General features: G+C 39.8%; 1 protein-coding gene across 2 annotated transcripts in view; it reads left to right on the forward strand.

The window, feature by feature from the left end:
• The window catches only part of LOC136831358 (protein VAC14 homolog), a 301,501-nt gene that overhangs the window by 132,098 nt on the left and 148,747 nt on the right, over positions 1-20,656 (forward strand). For both annotated transcript variants that reach the window (XM_067091678.1, XM_067091679.1), the window contains exons 6-7: positions 8,271-8,394; positions 9,106-9,234. In XM_067091678.1, the coding sequence (XP_066947779.1) occupies positions 8,271-8,394; positions 9,106-9,234 (253 nt within the window). The remainder of the gene's footprint in view (positions 1-8,270; positions 8,395-9,105; positions 9,235-20,656) is intronic.

The raw sequence follows: 20,656 nt of genomic DNA on the forward strand, positions 1-20,656 counted from the left end.
CACATTTCCATATATAAAACTTTATGTAACGACTAATATAAAACAGTGCAAACATTATGACAACGTGATTTAAAGAATTTCTGGCGCGGACGTAAGAAAAAGTTTTTTCAAAAATTCACCATAAATCGAAATATTGTGCTAGAGACTTCCAATTGGTTGCAAAATGAAGGTAAATGATTGAATATTACTATAATGTAAGAGTTTTAGCTTACAATTGCGTTTTTTGACCATTTCGGTCGAAATCAAAGTTGACTGAAGGTTGAAATTTTGGCAGTTATCGTGGTTTATATGAAAATATTTCAAAACTGATAAAAGCTACAACCATGAGTTATTTTCTGTTGTATTGTACATGAAATTGCGCACATTTTCATATATAAAACTTTATGTAACGGCTAATATAGAACAGTGCAAAAGTTACGACAAAATGACGAAAGAATTTCTGAAATTTTCGGCAGAGTTACTGCGTGGGAGTAAGAAAAAGTTTTTTCAAAAATTCACCATAAATCGAAATATTGTGCTAGAGACTTCCAATTTGTTGCAAAATGAAGGTACATGATTGAATATTACTAGAATGTAAGAGTTTTAGCTTACAATTGCGTTTTTCGACCATTTTGGTCGAGTCAAATGATGACCGAAGGTTGAAATTTTTGTAGTCGACGTTTGCTACGTCCACTCAACATTCAACAGACAATTTTAGTCGACGTTTGCTACGTCCAACAGGCGTTTAAGGGTTAATGGTACTCTTCACACTGCTGGATTGCATTCCATTCCTAAAACCACTTGCTTATTCCACTGCGACCAGTTCCTTGGTGGTCGCCTGAACTCCAGTTACTTCACCGAGCCACAAGAACTGCTCTAACTAGATGCCAACGAAAGCGAACAGAACTTAACATCATAGTATATGAAGATTGTAGAGCACAGTTCCAGCGAGCATTAAAAGCAGCCCGTCGCCAGTCATGGCCATCCATTGTTTCTTCAGTGAATAAAAGAACTCCACCTTCAGCTATATGGAGAAGAGTCAATAAAATAGCAGGCAAATATACTCCTAACCTTCCCCCTGTATTAAGGACTAATGGACAATACATCACAGGTGCATTGGAAGTGACTAACAAATTACCAGACCATTTTGAAAAAATTTCCCAGAAATCAGAAACATCTGGATTCCATTATTGTTCCAGGGAAGAACAAAAGCCACTTGATTTTTCATCCAATAAAGGAAAACCCTGCAATGTTCCATTTACTGAGAGAGAGTTGATTCTGCTTTGTCAACACGTACAGATGCAGCCCCAGGCCCTGAAGAGGTTCCATATGCAATGATTAAGCATGTATGTAAGAACACTAAGCTTTTCATAATTAGCATTATTAACAGAATTTGGCGTGATCACAGTTTACCGTCAGTTTGGGAACTAGCTTTAATTTTAGCCTTTTTAAAACCAGGAAAGGACAAATTTTTCTGTGCAAGCTACCACCCAGTTGCCTTGACATCTTGTATTTGTAAGATTATGGAAAAGATGGTCAGTGCAAGACTTGTTTGGGTATTAGAAAAAAAACAATATTTTATCACCTGCACAGTGTGGATTTAGAAAAATGCATTCTACTACTGATGTCTTGATTCATCTTGAGTCATCTATATGTGAATCGTTTGCATCAAAACAGCATCATGTTACTATATTCTTTGACCTTGAAAAGGCTTATGACACAGTATGGAGACATGCAATCCTTAAAGCCATCCATCAATTAGGACGTAGAGGAGAACTGCCAATGTTTATTAAGGCCTTTCTGACACATCGACGCTTTCAAGTTAGAGTTGGTAATACTCTGTCAGAAAGTAAATTCCAAGAAGAAGGGGTCCCGCAAGGTAGCGTTCTTAGTGTTACCCTATTTGCACTTGCTATCAAAGGTATTTCTCCTCATTTCTGTATGATGTATTGCACACACTTTTTGTTGATGATCTTTCTATATTATTTGCAGGATCAAGGATGTCTGTTATTGAAAGAAAGCTCCAACTTACAATAAATAACATCACTAAATGGGAAGATTTAATTAGGTTTAAAGGCCAATGAATTCCCTGTGTAGAGGAAACCAAATTCCTTGGTTTAATTTTTGATTGTAGGTTGGCATGGGTGTCTCATCTAAAGATGTTAAGACAAAGTGTCAGAAGATTTTAAACATTTTTAAGGTTTTAGCTCACACGTCATGGGGTGCAGACCGTCAAGTACTTTTAAAGGTTGCATAAAGCTCTGGTTTCATCAAAATTGTTTTATGGGTGTGAAGTATACTCTTCTGCAACTCCCAGCAAGTTGAAAATGCTTGACCCTATACAGTACATCATGCAGGCATTAGACTGGCCACTGGTGCTTTCAAGACCTCGCCAATGTCAAGCCTGTTGGTTGATCTGGGGAGTTGCCTTTACAACTTCATCGCCAGTCATCCATCCTTGCTACTGGTATAGGATGCAGAGACTTCCCAGCTCTCAACCCTTTCAAATTATAACAAGCAAAAGACATTTTAGGCACTATGAGATGCATCCTAAATGTCCACAACCATACAGGTATAGGCTTAGACAGTTACTTGGCACTGCTGATATCAGTAGAAATGAGGTGCTTCCTTATAAAATGTCAGTAACACCTCCATGGAAACTAATAGAAATTTCATTTTGTAAGTATTTTTATGGTCTTAAGAAAAATATGACAGATATAGAGATCCGTTCCACATTTATGGAACACAGTGAGGTTCATAAGGATTCAACTTGTGTATTCACAGATGGCTCCAAATCCAGCACTGGTGTTGGATTTGGAGTTTTTAGTAATAAGTTTTGCACCAAAGGTGCGCTTCCTGTTTTAACATCTATTTTTATGGCAGAGTTGCTTGGGATTTTAGATGCTATTGAAAAGATAGCAATTATTGATGAAACAAATTTCTCAATTTTTAGTGATTCTAAGAGTGCATTACAGGCACTTAATGTTTTTAACTCTACTAACCGCTTGGTTTTAAAAAATTCAGCAATGGGTGCACCTATTATTATACAAAGGAACACAGATTAGTTTTTGTTGGGTTCCGGCACATGCTGGTGTGCAGGGAAATGAAGGAGCTGACAGATTGACTAAAGCAGCAACTCTAGATTTACTTCCAAAGAGGTGTCCACATTTATATAATGATTTCTTCCCAAGCATTAGAAAATTTATAATTAGTTTGTGTCAAGAGCATTGGAATAGTATAGGAGAAAATAAAATGACAGAAATTACAGATGTTATATTTCCTTGGAAGTATGGCAGTATGCCTAGAAGATGGGAGACTGCTCTTTGCCGCTTAAGGATTGGGCATACTTGCCTAACACACAGCTTTTTGATGGGCAGGGAGAATCAACCTTTTTGTGAGGATTGTCTGGTCCCCTTGACTGTGAAGCACTTGTTGGTTGAGTGCCCCAGTCTTGGGGATATTAGAAGCCGTTAACTCTCTGAGGCTCTTGGTCGGGATGGTAGGTTCATCCTTGCCAAGATCCTTGGAGAGGATGTGGTTTATGATGCCAGTGGCATTTTTAGATTTACTGTATTATTGATGCTGGTCTTCTTGCAAAAATATAATATTTAAGTTTTTTTTAAATATGTTTATTGTTTTTATAGTAGCTATGTTGTTCATTTAATCGATATCGGCATCAATGACCCAGCTGTCAAAATGCCAGATAACTCAAAATCATTCATTCATTCATACAAAAGAAGTCGACACAAGATCTTTAGGTGCAATCCTCAAGGCACCTTAAGGAGCTCCCCTCTTTTAGCTCCAAGACATCCTCTCCTCTGCAGCCCTTTCTCTTTCGTGGGAACAGGCGAAGGGTTCAACCAAGAGGCTGGACGAACGTGCGTCTCACCTCCTGTTCAGTCAATAAATCATCAACCAAATCTGCAGCAGCTAAGAAGTGAAGCCAGTGTCCTCCGTGCCCCAGTAGGTGCCAGTCTCCTTCTCTTTTGGGAAAGTGGGAGGAAGAAAGGGGCAGAACAATGGGTAGTGGAAGTCCTCAGGTTTGGTTACTCAATACCATTCAGAGAAAGACCTTCATTAGTCAAGAAGCCCATCATCATGGCTCTCGCAGAGGAAGTACATTCCCTCGTAGAGAAGAGGGCTATAGAGGTAGTCACAGATCTGAGCTCAGAGGGGTTCTACAATCAGCTGTTTGTAGTCCCCAAGGCAACCAACAGGAGGATGGAGACTGGTCCTGGATGTAAGTGCCCTGAACGTATTTGTTCAAAAGGCAAAGTTTCGTATGGAGACAAATCGTTCCATTCTTGTGTCTATTAGTCAGGGAGACTGGATGGTCTCAATAGACATGCAAGATGCGTACTTCCATGTCCCCATACACCCTTACTCAAGGAAGTAACTAAGATTCGTATTTCAGGAACAAATCTTCCAATTTGAGCTCTGTTTTGGACTAGCAACAGCTCCTCAATTTTTATGCAGGTTCTGGACCTCCTGGCAGGTTGGCTTCATCTCATGGGGATAAACACTTCACTATACCTAGACGATTGGCTCCTTCGTTCACCAACAAAGGAACAATGCACGGAGGATCTTTGGAAAACTTATTTTGACTCAAGATTTAGGATTGTTGATCAGTCATCAGAAGTCCCAGCTGGCTCCGTCTCAGGAGATAGTTTATTTGGGGTTGACTCTGAACTCTTCATTTTCAGGTTTTACCACCCCCCAAGAGAGTGGAGTCCTGTCTAAGTACAATAGACAAGTTTCTCTCCCTTCAGAGCTGTTTGGCCAACAGGTGGATGAGTCTCCTCGGGACATTGGCTTCCATTGAACAGTTTGTTTCTGTGGGGAGACTTCATATGAGAGTACTACAGTTCTTCAGAGCCAGCTGGGATAGGAAAAATCATCCAGACTCATTCATGTTTCTGGCGACTCAGAACATCAAGAATCACCTGCTTTGGTGGAGGTCAGAAAGCAGGTTGTTAGAAGGGAAGTCCCTATTCCCTCAGAACCCCGACCTAGGCTTCTTTGCTGACGCATTGAACTTGGGTTGGGGTACTCTCCTGGGAGACAGGGAAGTCTCAGGGACGTGGTCGCAAGAACAAAAGGGATGACACATAAATGTGAGAGAACTAAAGGCTATTCAATTAGGACTACAAGCCTTTCCTTTGGAGGTGTAGGACAAAACTATAGCAGTCCACTCTGGTAACACAACAGCCTGTCATACATAAGCAAACAGGGAGGGACCCATTCCTTTTCGCTTTGCAAAGCAGTAAGGGATCTGGTTCGGATTCCACAATAAGCTGTAGGTCCCATTGCTAAGGAACCAATTGGTTCTTAGCCACATAAAATAAGTCTAATCCTTTGGGCCAGCCCTAGGAGAGCTGTTAATCAGCTCAGTGGTCTGGTAAAACTAAGGTATACTTAACTTAGCTTCTCTGGGCAAACCAGAATCGGACAAGAATACTGACATGCTTCGTCCAGGGCAAACTGAATGTACTGGCAGATGCAGACCAGCTGAGCCGAGGTAACAAAGTCATTCCCACGGAATAGACTCTACATCCTTTAGTCTGTTCGGCTCTGTGGAGACTGTGGGTAAGACTGACTCTGGACCTCTTTGCGACGTCCAGAAATCATTGTCTCCCTCTTTTTTGCTCACCAGTTCCAGACCCTTTGGCATGGGCGATGGATGCAGTGCTTCAGGACTGGTCCAACAAGGAGCTATACGCCTTCCCACTCTTTGGAATGATACGAGAGGTAATAAACAAATTCCAGTCCGACCAGAACATGTCGATGATACTGATTGCCCCATTTTGGCCTCTAAAGGAATGGTTTCCGGACCTCATGGGGCTTCTGGTAGATTTCCTGAGGCTGCTCCCTCAAAGACACAATCTTTTCAAACAACCCCATGTCAGAAGATTTCATCAAGGGTTGTCTACTCTAGCTCTGACAGGCTACAAACTGTCAAGAAACTTCTCTGAGCTAAGGGTTTTTTGAGAGCAGCTGCAGAAGCTATTTTGAAATGTAGACATCAGTCTTCCTGCAGTCTATACCAAAACACACACTTGGTGCGAAAAGAATGAAATCTCTTCTTCTAAAACACCTCTGACAGAGATTGCAGATCTCCTTTTATACCTTAGAACCTCCATTGGGGCTTGGCCTCTTCTACTGTAAAAGGCTACAGGGCCATGCTTAGCTCGGTTTTCAGACACAGGCCTGGACTTATCCTCGAATCAGGACCTCTCTGATTTGGTTCTTTTGATACAGGTAAGCAAAAGAGGACAGAACCAGTGTCTTGGAACCTAGACGTGGTCTTGAAATGGCTTTCTGGTCCGTCTTTCGAGCCTATCAATACTGCTTTGTTCAGGAATCTGACTAAGAAGACCCTCTTCCTGGTGGCCTTGGCGACAGCTAAGAGGGTTAGTGAAATACAGGCCATAGATAAAAGGATCGGGTTCTCTGGAGGAGGTGCGATCTGTTCATATACCCTGGGATTTCTTGCAAAGAATGAGAATCCATCTAAGCTCTGGCCTCGTTCTTTTAATATCAGGAATTTGGGAGGGATACTAGGACCAGACGAGGAAGAAAGAACACTTTGCCCTGTGAGGGCTTTAAAGTTTTATCTTCAGAGGACCGAGAAATTAAGAGGCCCTTCCAGTAATCTCTGGACTTCGGTCAAAGATCCTTTGCGTCCTCTTATGAAGAATGCACTCTCTCTTTTCCTAAGAGATCTCATTAGAGAAGCACATTATCAGGTAGGAGAAGAGCTTATACCTGTTCTGAAGGTTAAAGCACATGAAATCAGGGCAGTGGCTACGTCATTAGTGTTTAAACACAACCTATCTCTGTCCGACATTCTCCAAACAACATAATGGAAATGTAAATCAGTATTTGCATCCCATTATTTAAGGGATGTAGAAACAGTTTCTAGTGAATGCAGTACCTTGGGTCCTTTGTCGGTGGCTGGCATGGTGTTGGGAGAGGGAATGTAGGAAGCATCCCTTCCATCCTTTCTCTTTGCCTTCAGCTATGATGTTGAGTTCTAGGGAAGTCTGGGGGTACTTTGTACTTGGAGACCCTCCAGTTTTTAGTGGTTGGGTGGTGGTGTTTTTAAATTTTTTGATGTAGGTAACAGCGTTGTTATCTGGTTTTCATGTTGGTACTGTGCCCTGGGCAGGGTCAATTATATATACATTACTGGCTTTCGGAGATGTCCTTTGCTGTAAGGCTCCTACTGATGTAGTAGGCGATCCAGGACCATGGCCCCTCGCTTCTACTGAGTAAGATGAGCACCAACCAGAGGCAGTATCTTCCTGCAGCAGCTCTCTTACTGGGTAAGGAAACAACAGGCATTGTCCCAATGCTAGCAATTTTCTATTCTCAAACTCAATACATTATCTAATGTTTTGAGGCAGAGTAATCCATGCATCCCACCTTCTGTCAGTGTGGAATCAGCTACGTAATTACTTGGTAAGTCACTTATATAAAAATGTCATTTTTATAATAAAATAAAGTTTTATATATACTTACCAAGTAATTACAGAATGGGAGCCTTCCCTCCTCATCTCACATGGACTTACTGGCAAAAACAAATTGAAGCCATTTGCTTAGTTGTTCCTTTTCTTCCCCGAAATTGGGCGGGGTTAGTCACCTACACCAAAACAAAAGAACTGCTACCATGAGTTTCAAATTTTAGCTGCCGATAATAGAAACTGTTAGCTATGTAATTACTTGGTAAGTATATATATAACTTTATTTTATCATAAAAATGTCATTTTTCATAGGACTGGCCTGAAGTTGTCTATACTGTAATACTGAAATTTAAAATGTATATTTAATAAATATTTTTTTAGTGTATAGTTTGATAAACTGGAAGTAGAATCATCTTTAAGAAAAAAAAATTTGGGTAACAATGGCAGAAAGGAAGAATTATTATATGAAGAGAAATGAAATTTAGTGAAAAGCACTAGAGCTAGCAAACCTACTGCAATAAAAGGAAGGGATATGATATGAGATTCCAGATCAATGTGCTATAAGACCATTGTCTGTCTTTTAGATATGAGAGATGAGCCTAGGAACATTTCAACATGTTTATGGATAGTTATGTGAAGGATGAAATGTAATGAAACAAATGTTATGTGTATCAAGCTGCCCACACACAGTAATTAGAGTTGTGTGTTCTGTTTTACATTTATTTAAAAATTTGACACCGAATAACATTTGTTGTGATCGCATATGGTGAATAACATAACTTTGCTAAAATAATTTAAACTTTCAAAATTGTGTACAATGTTTTTCAGTTGATTGCCCTGAACTGGATAAAGGAGTTCGTGCTGTTATCAGGCAGGGTGATGTTACCTCACACCTCGGGTATATTGACAGCTACTCTTCCTTGTTCAGCCATAGATGACCCATCATATGCTAGTGAGTGGTGACAGTTTTTGTGTGATATAATGCTTTTATAACAGAAGCCTATACAAAACCCATACTGAAGCATACAAAGTCTTTTATTAGCAATAGGAACAGTATATGTAATACACACTTGAATTTGCATGTAAGCTGGCCATAACATACCAAGCACAGTTTTCTACTTTTGGTATTAGAACACCAAATTCAAGTGTTATATTTTTATTTTAAATCAGCTTGAGAACAATAAGACCTCCAATTTGTAAGGTTTCATATATTAAGACTTGCATCATTTCAAGCCAAGGCACTTGTCTGTGTAGGATAAGGAGAAGGTATGATAATGCTATGTCTTACCTTCTCCTTCAATTCTTTGTCCATCCTTTATGGAAAAGCAGATCCAGATTTGTATCTAAGATATAGTTATCTTGAGAGATAGCACCATATCCAGGAGACAGTCTGATTTGACTTTCAGAATTTGTAGGGTAAGGTGAAAAGTTTCTGATTAGTTTCCAGTGATCATCTTTGATCATTTCACTGATGAAAACCTCTGAGGATCAGATGCATGCTGTCTGTAGTTTTTCTCTTAGATCATAACTCAGAAAAAATACCAGTTCCCAATGCTAGAAATGATGTTCTTGTTCTTTTTCATTTAAAAACCTGTTTGTTGGGTAATTTGGATTTTGGTATTTCATTATGCAGGTAAACTCTTGAAAATTATTTTTCTTGTAGAGACTCGAGCACTGGCTGAAGAAGTAAGCACAGAGCTGATGGAACTGATAACTGTGGAAGATGACCGTGATGCTCCAGAAGGGTCTGCTGATGTATCCAATAATTTTAACTGTGCTGAAGGCTCAAAGGGTAATTTACTGACCAAGTAATGGGATGTTTTTGTTTTAGATTTGTCTTGTCAGTTCAAAAAGTAGTTGTTGATTTTTTAAAATAATTATCACAAACAAAAAATATTGAGAAATGTGGATTACAGTATTAAGCAGTATTACTATATTATTAGTTTGTAGTTACATTTGGTGCTTCAGATAGTATCCCTAATGTATTACTGAAATATGTTTGTAAGTTGCATATGAAAGCAGTTATTTGACTTGAAACCAGTACTTAAATTATTTTAAATCTCAGAATTACTAAGACTTTGCAGCTAGCAGTAAACATACAATATACATTTTAGTCATTCATAAGGCTATACAGTAGACTACTTTGTTGCCCTGACATGATCGTTAGTGGACCACAAAGATTTATATAAAGTATGGAAAAAAATATCATGAAAACATATTTAGTCTTCAGTGACTCATTGGTGCTATTTTATTGTAATTGCACTACTACCTTAATGAACATTTACAGAATGTTAAAAATGATAGTGTTACAGTTTCTGGTCATTCTAAACCTTGCATGTCTTATCATCTCCTCTTCATTACTATTCATTTACAACGAAGAGATTCTGTAATTTCCTTCATGATATTTTGTACCATCTGCCATCCAACTCCTAGTGTTCCTTATAAAGCTTAATTATTTTTCATAGTTCTGTTATACGAGGATTCATGTCCATATACTGGTACAGTTCTTGCTAATATTTAAGCTCTTTCCTATGCAAATTCAAATCTTATTTCATCCTGCCTGTTGCTCAATGGGTTTTCTGGGCTCGACCTGTGTCACCCGGTGAAATTGGTTCCATTTAGCACATTTCTAGGTATAAGAATTGCTACATATACCAGAGAAAAAAGCTAAACATAATGTCAGGGTTACGACCCCTGAATCAAACGCCATTAGATGGTGTCGGTATACACAAAGGGTAAGTGGTTGCCACTACCACAGGACTCCGACCTTATAGACTTCTCCAATCTCAAAACCCTGAAAAGTGAGGGGCCGTTCCAAACCTCATCCCTCGCATCCAGCCAACCACCACCCCGGCTGCCATCTTATAATCATTCCAATTTAGCATGCTTCCCATACACACCACTTTTTTTCTTTGGTGCTGTGTTTTTTGGATTTTTGTGAATTCGACATGTCTACCCACCCAGAATTCCCACCATCTAAGTTGAGTACCACTTCCTTTTGGTTTTTTATTACAGAGGCATATTATTTGACTGTTCGTATATTGTTTACCAGGTAAATAGTGCTACGCAGCCGGACATGGGCTGTGTCTGCCTCTGCCATGCTTGACCTTCAGTCTTCGCATGTTATTAGCAGGAAGTTTCTGCTGGTTTTTATCCATGCTCCATTCCATTTGGAGTCTTATTTGTAGAAATTACCACTTCGCTGGTAGGAGGCTAGGGAGCCCGTATCTGACTGATCTAGGCTAGGGATGGAGGTATTCCTCTCCCTTTTTCTGGTCATAAATTCTCCCTTATCCCCTGGTTTCCTTCCTCCACCAGCGAGTTGGTACCTTCTAGGTGGTGGTATTATTATGCTCTTGGTCATATCTGATGTGTTCAAAGATGGATGACATGTCTATTCTTGGATTAGTTTTATATGTGATTCGGCGTCAGGGGCGGCCATCTTGGGTACCCCCGCTTCCCGCATAACGGTGGTTGTTTGGCCCTCTCTGCCGCTGAGTCATTTATATATTTATAAGTATATAATTTTAAGTATATATATAAATTTAATCTTTACACATCGATGGTCCACTCTTTTATGTTAGTTCTCTTGGCGTCAGGTAGTTTTATTTGATTAGGTTATCCTAGCCTAGCCTACTCGACCGTACCGTAATCGGTTTTGGAGAGTTAGGCTGGACAGGATAGGCGCTCCTACTCGATGCTCTTGCTACCTAGCTCTCCTGACCAGGCCGTTTTTGAGGTTTTGGAGGGAGACGTTAGGTTTGTGAGGGAGTTCCTCGTTCTCTCTTGGCCCCTGACCAGGCCGTTAGGTTTTGGAAGGTGAGGTTAGGCTAGTGAGGGAGTTACTCTCCCCCCCCCCTTAGCCCACCTGACCAGGCCGTAAGGTTTTGGAGGGTGAGGTTAGAATAGTGAAGAGTCTCCTCAATTCATAGTCTTCCACCTGACCAGGCTGTCGGTTTTGGAGGGTGTGGCTAGGCTATGCGAGGTTCCTCCCCCCCCCTCACCTGTAGTGCTCATTCTGGCCTTCCTGACCAAGCCAAAAAGTTTCGGTTTTGGAGGGTGGGCTGGGATCGAAGTTTGCACAGGTTTTTTCGTGTATGTAGCCTAGTCCTTCTTTACCTGATCAGTTAGCTTTTGGCGAGTGACCTAGGCATCTTCCTAACGGAGGGAAACCGATCGCTTGCGTTCGGCACCCCGTGGGGAGTTTTCATTCGGCTCCCATAGGGTGCTACCCACCCGTCTGGTCGCCGTTCGCCGGGTTTCCGCCACTCTGCTACCTTTCCCTTATCGGGCGGAGTTTCGTTTGCTCGCTTTCCACAGTATAGCTGGAGCGTCGAATTCGGCCCCAGGGATGCAATCATGAGTTCCATTATGTTCAGTCTCCGCCAGGTTAGCCGGATCTTTCGTTGTTATCGTCCTCGTTACCACTCCAGTGGGTATGGTTTTCGGTTAGTTGGTGCTTTCCACTATGTGGTTCCCTCCCTGGGCGATTGAGAGTTGGGCCATATGCGAACACTCCTTTCCGCCCCCTTTTACGTCGTTTCCATACGTGACATAACGAGATTTCCGTGGCAGGCAGAGGCAACCAGAGCAAATCAGAGTCTCCGCTCCCGCTGGGGTCTCCCTTTTAAAAGGAAAGCCACCGAGACCTCCGGACCTCAATCCAGGGAAAGGAAAAGGTTCAGGAGATATAGGAAACCCCAGGCTCAAACTATGCTTCAAGCTGTACCGGTCTCTCAGATCGGACAGCCTTCCACATCTAAAGCTCAGCCTCAGCAGCAGTTCGTACTGATGCAGCCGGCTCAGCAAACCCCTGCTCTGCCAGCCTTCATGGCGTCCCTAGCCTTCAACGCTTCGTTTGAAAGCCAAGGGGCGTTTCAAGGCTACAACAGGCATGCGAGGGGGAGCAGAGCCAGAGCCGCCTACAGAGGTAGGACCGCAACTAGAGCTCTCTCCCGTGGAAGAGGAGGCCGCGGAGGCAGAGGAAGTAAGTCCTCTTCCATTCAGTGAGTCTCCTCAGGTAGGCGGGAGGTTATATCTCTTCTGGGACCGTTGGACCTTCAGTCCGTGGGCCCACAACATAGTTTCAAAAGGTCTGGGATGGAGCTGGAGCAGAGGGCCTCCTCCTCCAGTCAGGTTCCATCAACCTCCATCCAAAGACTTACTGGACTTTGTAAAAGACCTTCTTCAAAAGAAGGCAATAAAGAAAGTGAGACACTTGAAATTTCAAGGCCGTCTGTTCAGTGTCCCGAAGAAAGACTCAATCCAGCAAAGAGTAATTCTAGACTTGTCTCATCTCAACTTATACATTCAATGCGACAAGTTTCGCATGCTTACAATCTCGCAGGTGTGGACCCTACTTCCCCGTGGGGCCATCACCGCCTCTATAGATCTTTCAGACGCATATTATCACGTCTCAATTGCGAGAAACTTCTCTCCTTACCTAGGGTTCAGACTAGGGAAACAAGCATACTTGTTCAGAGTCATGCCATTCGGGCTCAACATAGCGCCCAGGATTTTAATTTGGGCATCCAACGCCAAGGAATGTCGAAAAGCAACATTCATAGTGATCAGCTTCCTGGAATCCTTAGGTTTTCAAATAAACAGGAAGAAATCCCGTCTGGTTCCGGAGGCTCAGTTTCAGTGGTTAGGAATCCAGTGGGATCTAAACACACACAAACTGTCACTTCTGCCAGCCAAAAGGAGGGAGATAGCCAAAGCTACCAGGCAGTTCCTCAAAAACAAAAGAGCCTCTCGTCGTACCCAGGAAAGAGTCCTGGGTTCTCTTCAGTTCGCGTCAGTGACAGATTTGCTGCTGAAAGCCAAACTGAAGGATATAAACAGAGTATGGCGGAGACGAGCCAACAGCAGAAACAGAGACAAGATGTCTCTAATTCCGCCGGTGTTGAGGAAGAGGCTTCGACCGTGGTCAACAGTCAAGAGTTTGTCAAGGTCAGTGCCTCTCCAATTTCCCCCTCCATCATTGGTGATCCATACGGATGCTTCCCTGAGCGGGTGGGGAGGATACTCTCAACACAAGAAAGTTCAAGGAACGTGGTCAATTGTATTCCGCCAGTTCCATATCAACATTCTAGAAGCAATGGCAGTATTTCTAACACTAAAGAAGCTATGTCCGACCAAACATTCACATCAGACTGGTACTGGACAGTGCAGTAGTTGTGCATTGCATAAACAGAGGGGGCTCCAAGTCGAGCCATATCAATCAGGTAATGATTGCAATTTTTTCGCTGGCAAGGAAACATCTTTGGCACCTGTCAGCTACCCATCTGGCAGGTGTTCGGAATGTCATTGCAGATTCACTATCCAGAACAACTCCGCTGGAGTCGGAATGGTCATTGGACAAAGCATCATTCGAGTGGATTTGTCTTCAGGTACCGGGTCTCCAGGTGGACCTGTTTGCCACAGAGAGCAACCACAAGCTTCCATGTTACGTTGCTCCCAATCTAGACCCTCTAGCTCACTCCACAGATGCGATGTCAATAGACTGGAACAGGTGGCAAAGGATCTATCTGTTTCCACCAATAAACCTATTAATGAAAGTTTTACACAAACTCAGATCATTCAAAGGTCAAGTAGCACTTGTGGCACCCAACTGGCCGAAGAGCAATTGCTTTCCTCTTCTTCTAGATTTGAAACTCCGGTGCAAACAAATCCCCAGTCCAAGATTGACACAGGTAGTACAAACTCGGACTGTGTCAGCTTCCTCAAGAATTCTGAATGCCCTAGCTTTATGGACTTCATGAAGTTTGCAGCTCAGAAAGACGCTAACATTGATCCTATTAATACACTGTTCATAGAATCAGACAAGAGGGAATCTACTCTCAGACAATATGACTCAGCAGTTAAGAAGTTAGCATTATTTCTGAGGGAATCAGAAGCTCAGGAAATGACCACGAAGCTAGCAATCTCTTTCTACAGGTCATTATTTGAAAAAGGACTGGCCTCTAGTACTATTACTACAGCAAAATCTGCTTTAAGAAAAATATTTTTACATGGCTTCAATATTAACCCTTAAACGCCGAGCCTCTACTTACAAAAACGTCTCCCGTATGCCGGCGGCGTTCGGTGAGTTAACGCTGAAGCAGAAAAAAAGTTTTTTTCAAAAAATCACAGCACGCTTAGTTTTTAAGATTATGAGTTCATTTTTGGCTAATTTTTTTTGTCATTGCCTGAAGTCTAGTATGCAACCATCAGAAATGGAAAAAAATATCATTATCATATATAAATATTGAAATATATGACAGCGCAAAAAAATTTTTCATATATAATTTTATACAAATCGCGCTGTGAGCAAAACGGTTAAAGCTAACGGGTTATTTTGTTTTTCTTTGTATTGTACACTAAATTACGATGATTTTGGTATATAACAAATTGTAAAACGATCAAAGCAACACAGAGAAAATATTATCACAAAATGATGCATGAATTAGTAACGCTGGATTTAAAAAAAATTTTTTTCAAAAATTCACCATAAATCAAAATATTGTGCTAGAGACTTCCCGTTTGTTGAAAAATGAAGCTAATTGATTGAATATTACTAGACTGTAAGTGTTTTAGCTTACAATTGCAGTTTTCGACCATTTCAGTCGAGTTAAAGTTGACCGAAAGTCTAATTTTTTCTATTTATCATGATTTATATGAAAATATTTCAAAACTGATAAAAGCTACAACCATGAGTTATTTTCTGTTGTATTGTACATGAAATTGCGCACATTTTCATATATAAAACTTTATGTAACGACTAATATAAAACTGTGCAAATATTACGACAACGTGACGAAAGAATTTCTAAGATGTTCGGCCGAGTTACAGTGAGCGTAAGGAAAATGTTTTTTCAAAAAATTCACCATAAATCGAAATATTGTGCTAGAGACTTCCAATTTATTGCAAAATTAAGGTTAAACGATTGAATATTACTAGAATGTAAGAGTTTTAGCTTACAATTGCGTTTTTTTACCATTTCGGTCGAGTTAAAGTTGACTGAAGGTTGAAATTTTGGCAGTTATCGTGATTTATGTGAAAATATTTCCAAACTGATAAAAGCTACAACCATGAGCTATTTTCTGTTGTATTCTACATGAAATTTCGCACATTTTCATATATAAAAGTTTATGTAACGACTAATGTAAAATGATGCAAACATTATGACAACGTGAAAAAGAATTTCTGAGATGTTCGGCCGAGTTACTGCGCCAAAGACATAAGGAAAAAAGTTTTTTTTCAGAAATTCACCATAAATCAAAATATTGTGCTAGACACTTCCAGTTTGTTGCAAAATGAAGGTACATGATTGAATATTACTAAAATGTAAGAGTTTTGGCTTATAATTGTGTTTTTTGACCATTTCGGTCAAGTTAAAGTTGACCAAAGGTTGAAATTTTGGCAGTTATCGTGATTTATATGAAAATATTTCAAAACTGATAAAAGCTATAACCATGAGTTATTTTCTGTTGTATTTACATGAAATTGCGCACATTTCCATATATAAAACTTTATGTAACGACTAATATAAAATGGTGCAAACATTACGACAACTTGACGAAAGAATTTATGGCGCGGACGTAAGGAAAAAGTTTTTTTCAAAAATTCACCATAAATTGAAATATTGTGCTAGAGACTTCCAATTGGTTGCAAAATGAAGGTAAATGATTGAATATTACTAGAATGTAAGAGTTTTAGCTTACAATTGCGTTTTTCGACCATTTCGGTCGAGTCAAAGTTGACCAAAGGTTGAAATTTTGGCAGTTATTGTGGTTTATATGAAAATATTTCCAAACTGATAAAAGCTACAACCATGGGTTGTATTTTGCTGTATTTTACATGAAATTGTGCACATTTTCATATATAAAACTTTATGTAACGGCTAATATAGAACAGTGCAAAAATTACGACAAAATGACAAAAGAATTTCTGAAATTTTCGCCGAGTTACTGCGTGGCGTAAGAAAAATTTTTTTCAAAAATTCACCATAAATCGAAATATTGTGCTAGAGACTTCCAATTTGTTGCAAAATGAAGGTACATGATTGAATATTACTAGAATGTAAGAGATTTAGCTTACAATTGCGTGTTTCGACCATTTCGGTCGAGTCAAAGTTGACCGAAGGTTGAAATTTTTTGTAGTCGACGTACGGTACGTCCACTTGGCACCCAACAGACAATTTTAGTCGACATATGATACGTCCAGTAGGCATTTCAGGGTTAACCTTACAGACTCATATTTTTTGTCAATTCCTAAAGCATGCGCTCGTCTTAGACCAGCAACCCGTCCTCACACGGTTTCCTGGTTCTTAAATGACGTACTTAAATTAGCATCAGACACTGACAATGAATTATGTTCATACTCGAGTCTGTTAAGGAAAACGCTATTTTTAGTAAGCCTAGCCTCAGGGGCTAGAATTTCTGAACTGTCTGCTCTCTCTAGAGAACCGGACCATGTTGATTTCCTCCCGTCAGGAGAAGTTCTGTTGTCTCCGGATCTCAAGTTTCTAGCAAAGAATGAGGATCCACAAAATAGATGGTCTCCTTGGAAGGTTATTCCCCTTCCACAGGATCTGTCCTTATGTCCAGTTAACACTTTAAAAGCTTATCTAAATAGAACTTCTAATAGAATATCTAGCCCTCTTTTTGGTAGGGAAAATGGAGGAACCATTTCCTTAAAGGCCATCAGGCAACAAATACTGTATTTCATAAAGCAAGCAAACCCAGACTCAGTACCTAGGGTACATGATATTCGGGCGGTGGCCACCTCAGCTAATTATTTCCATAATATGAATTTTGATGACCTTAAAAAGTATACGGGCTGGAAATCACCAACAGTGTTCAAACGCCACTATCTTAAGTCTCTAGAGGCCCTTAAATACTCCACAGTGGCTGCAGGAAGTATTGTTCCCCCAGCCCTAGACTAGTTTTGTAACCTTAGTTTTTTCCTGTTGTTTATTTCTCTCGCCTACCTGCCTCGTTTACTGCCCTGCCTTCTAACCTTAGGTCAGACCTGCTTCACAGCCTGACTCCTGGCTGTTTCATGGATATCCTGTTGTATTCCTTTTGTTAGCCTTAAGTGTCTTGGTGTTAATTATTTTATGATTTACACTGTGTGCCCTATAATGTTAATTATGTTTTTATTATAAAGTTTTGGGATATTAAAACACAGTAATTTTCTCATAGTTCTATTTAGCTCCATTAAGGTAATGATTAGAGGGCTCCACCAAGCTTTTGTATGGCTGATTCTGTCACGATTTCACCGGGTGACACAGGTCAAGCCCAGAAAAGGGATTTTGACAAAGGAAAAATCTATTTCTGGGGGAAGACCTGTGTCACCCGGTGACCCATCCCTGTACTTCCTTTTTCCCTCCCGAGTGGCATACCAAGCTTGGGGGGTGCTAACTTGGGATGTTTATAAGATGGCGGCCAGGGTGGTGGTTGGCTGGATGCGAGGGATGAGGTTTGGAACGGCCCCTCACTTTTCGGGGTTTTGAGATTGGAGAAGTCTATAAGGTCGGAGTCCTGTGGTAGTGGCAACCACTCACCCTTTGTGTATACCGACACCATCTAATGGCGTGCTCGATTCAGGGGTCAGTAACCTGACATTATGTTTAGCTTTTTTCTCTGGTATATGTAGCAATTCTTATACCTAGAAATGTGCTAAATGGAACCAATTTCACTGGGTGACACAGGTCTTCCCCCAGAAATAGATTTTTCCTTTGTCAAAATCCCTTTTTTAGTTTCTCATGAAATTGCAAATGATTGTGTACTGAATGCTATTATTCTTGAATATGTGAAAGATTCAACCTCTTTCATCTCTCTTCTATCAAGTCTTAAATTTGTGTACATACTATGTACTCATTATTCCTATTTTTCTTATACAGGCAGTCCCCGGTTATCGGCGGGGTTCCGTTCCCCACGGCATGACGACAACCGAAAATTGCCGCTAGCCGAAAATCAGCAATAATAGCACTGATACCTGGTTAGCGGCACCGATAACCGGTGATCAGCGCTGCCTATAAGAGGCGATCAGTGCCGATAACCGGTTATCAGCGACAAAAATCTGGTTATCGTCGTCACTAGACAAGCGCCGTAAAACCGGATCGCCGGTAACTGAGGCTGCTGATAACCAGGGGCTGCCTGTATATATCTTAAGTCTCATCTCTATACATACAGTGTACAATGCATTCTATTAAGCAAGCTTTTAACCATCTCACGCTTACGGGGGTTCCTATAGTGCTACCCGGTACGTTTCTTATGCCGTGGAGGGAAAAGTGGGGTTCACGCAGAAAAGTTTCTTTGTAAAAATCCATACGTCCAAACTATAACTGATATAGGCTTCTGGCTTGTTTTATGATGTCGGCAAATGATTGAATTTTTCCTAAAGCAATCAGAAAATCTTTGCAAGGCTTAGAAATAATAAAAAAGATGTGATGAACATGAAAATTTTAAGGAAAATCGTAGAAATAATAAAAAAGATGTGATGAACATGAAATTTTTAAGGAAAATCGTAGAAATAATAGAAAAGATGTGATGAACCTGAAATTTTTAAGGGAAATTGTAGATATTTTATTGAAATAATCATGAAAAATGTAATATTTAGGTTTTGGGAATTTTTTTTTTATGTAAATTGTGTGGAAATGTTTGAACTTTCAAGTGAAAGCAATCATTTTGCTATAAATGTGCTTGCTAATTAGCTGTTACTGATTAAAAAATGCAAATTTTTTACAGAGTGCAATTTTCAAATTTTTCAACCTACGTATGTTGATGTTTCGTATCATACCTAAGTAAGGAATAAAGATAGAAAAAAAGAAAGGTGGCATTAGAAAGCTGAATAAATTTCCTGTAAAACGCACAAAGGAAAGATATATGTATTGTTAGAATAAAATTGAGCAATTGTCGTTAGGTTATGGACAATCTTTTTTTTTTTTCTTAAGAAAATATACGGCAATGATTATTATTTAGAAATGTTGATATTTTTACATTTTGCTGTTCAGCACAATAAAGTACAAAGAATGGCTATTAGAGTGATGTATAATACATGTACATTTAAATTATTTACAGATGCACAAACAGGCGTACAAAAAATTATCTACGTATGCATAAATTCCAGCCGAACTACGGCATTCAACGCGTATATATATACACTGACATTTTTCGTAATTACTCAGTAACAAACAGTGCTAGAAAAAAAAGTGAAAACTGCAATGGAAAGCTGAATAAATTTTCTATATATATATTACCTAAAATCAGTAGGTATTCCCAGTAAATAATTGAGCAATTGAAGCTCAAAGACATAAGTTTTGTTTTTCACAAAGTCAATTGTTTGTTAAAGATTTTTATATAGAAATGTTGATATTTTTACATTTTGCCATTCAGCATGATAAAGTACAAAAAATGGCTGTTCGAATGATATATAATACATGTACTTTGAAGGTATTTGCAGATGCACAAATAGGTGTACAAAAAATTATTCACGCACTCGTAAACCCTAGGCCGAACTACACAGCTCGACTGGGTTCTCGAGTACTCATATTTACACTTACATTTTTCATAATTATTCGGTAATGACTAACAGTTAGAAAAAAGTGAAAATTGCAATGGAAAGCTGAATAAATTTTGTATAAATAGCCCACGAAAACGCAATAAGTGTTCCCAGAAAAAATTGAGCAATTGAAGCTGAAAGATGGAAATGTTGTTGAAAGACAGAAAAATATGTAAAAAAAGTAAATTCTTCACTATTTATCTTATCGAAAAACACTTGAAATATTATTCAAAATACTCAACAATCACTTGCGAACACTTATAACAATAGGTCTTATAACAAGATCCAAGGAAGAAAGGGTCATGGGCACAGAAACTCCAGGTAGCTTAAAGAGAGACGTTGAGCTCCCCTGGCACAGTGCCTCACCTTTATCCTACGAAGACCTTTGGCACCTCTATCGAGAAGAGGATGCCAGGTTTCTTCCCCTGTTTTTGTTTCCCTTATACCTTTGCAATTCAATTCTTGTATTATTCTCTTTTACCTCTTTGATTTTTTTTTTTTTTTTTTTTGTTTCCTTACTAAATCTCTTAATTTAACGTTTTGGCAACCTTGCCCACTCTTGAATCCATTTGCAAAGCCTTATAATGGCTCCTCACTTTTACTTTGCCTCTCACTCTGCCAATTACTGTAGTTTCATTTTATTTTTGTGACTAAATACATTTTTT

The sequence above is a fragment of the Macrobrachium rosenbergii genome, chromosome 48, assembly GCF_040412425.1.
Source record: "Macrobrachium rosenbergii isolate ZJJX-2024 chromosome 48, ASM4041242v1, whole genome shotgun sequence".
NCBI classification, from domain to species: domain Eukaryota; kingdom Metazoa; phylum Arthropoda; class Malacostraca; order Decapoda; family Palaemonidae; genus Macrobrachium; species Macrobrachium rosenbergii.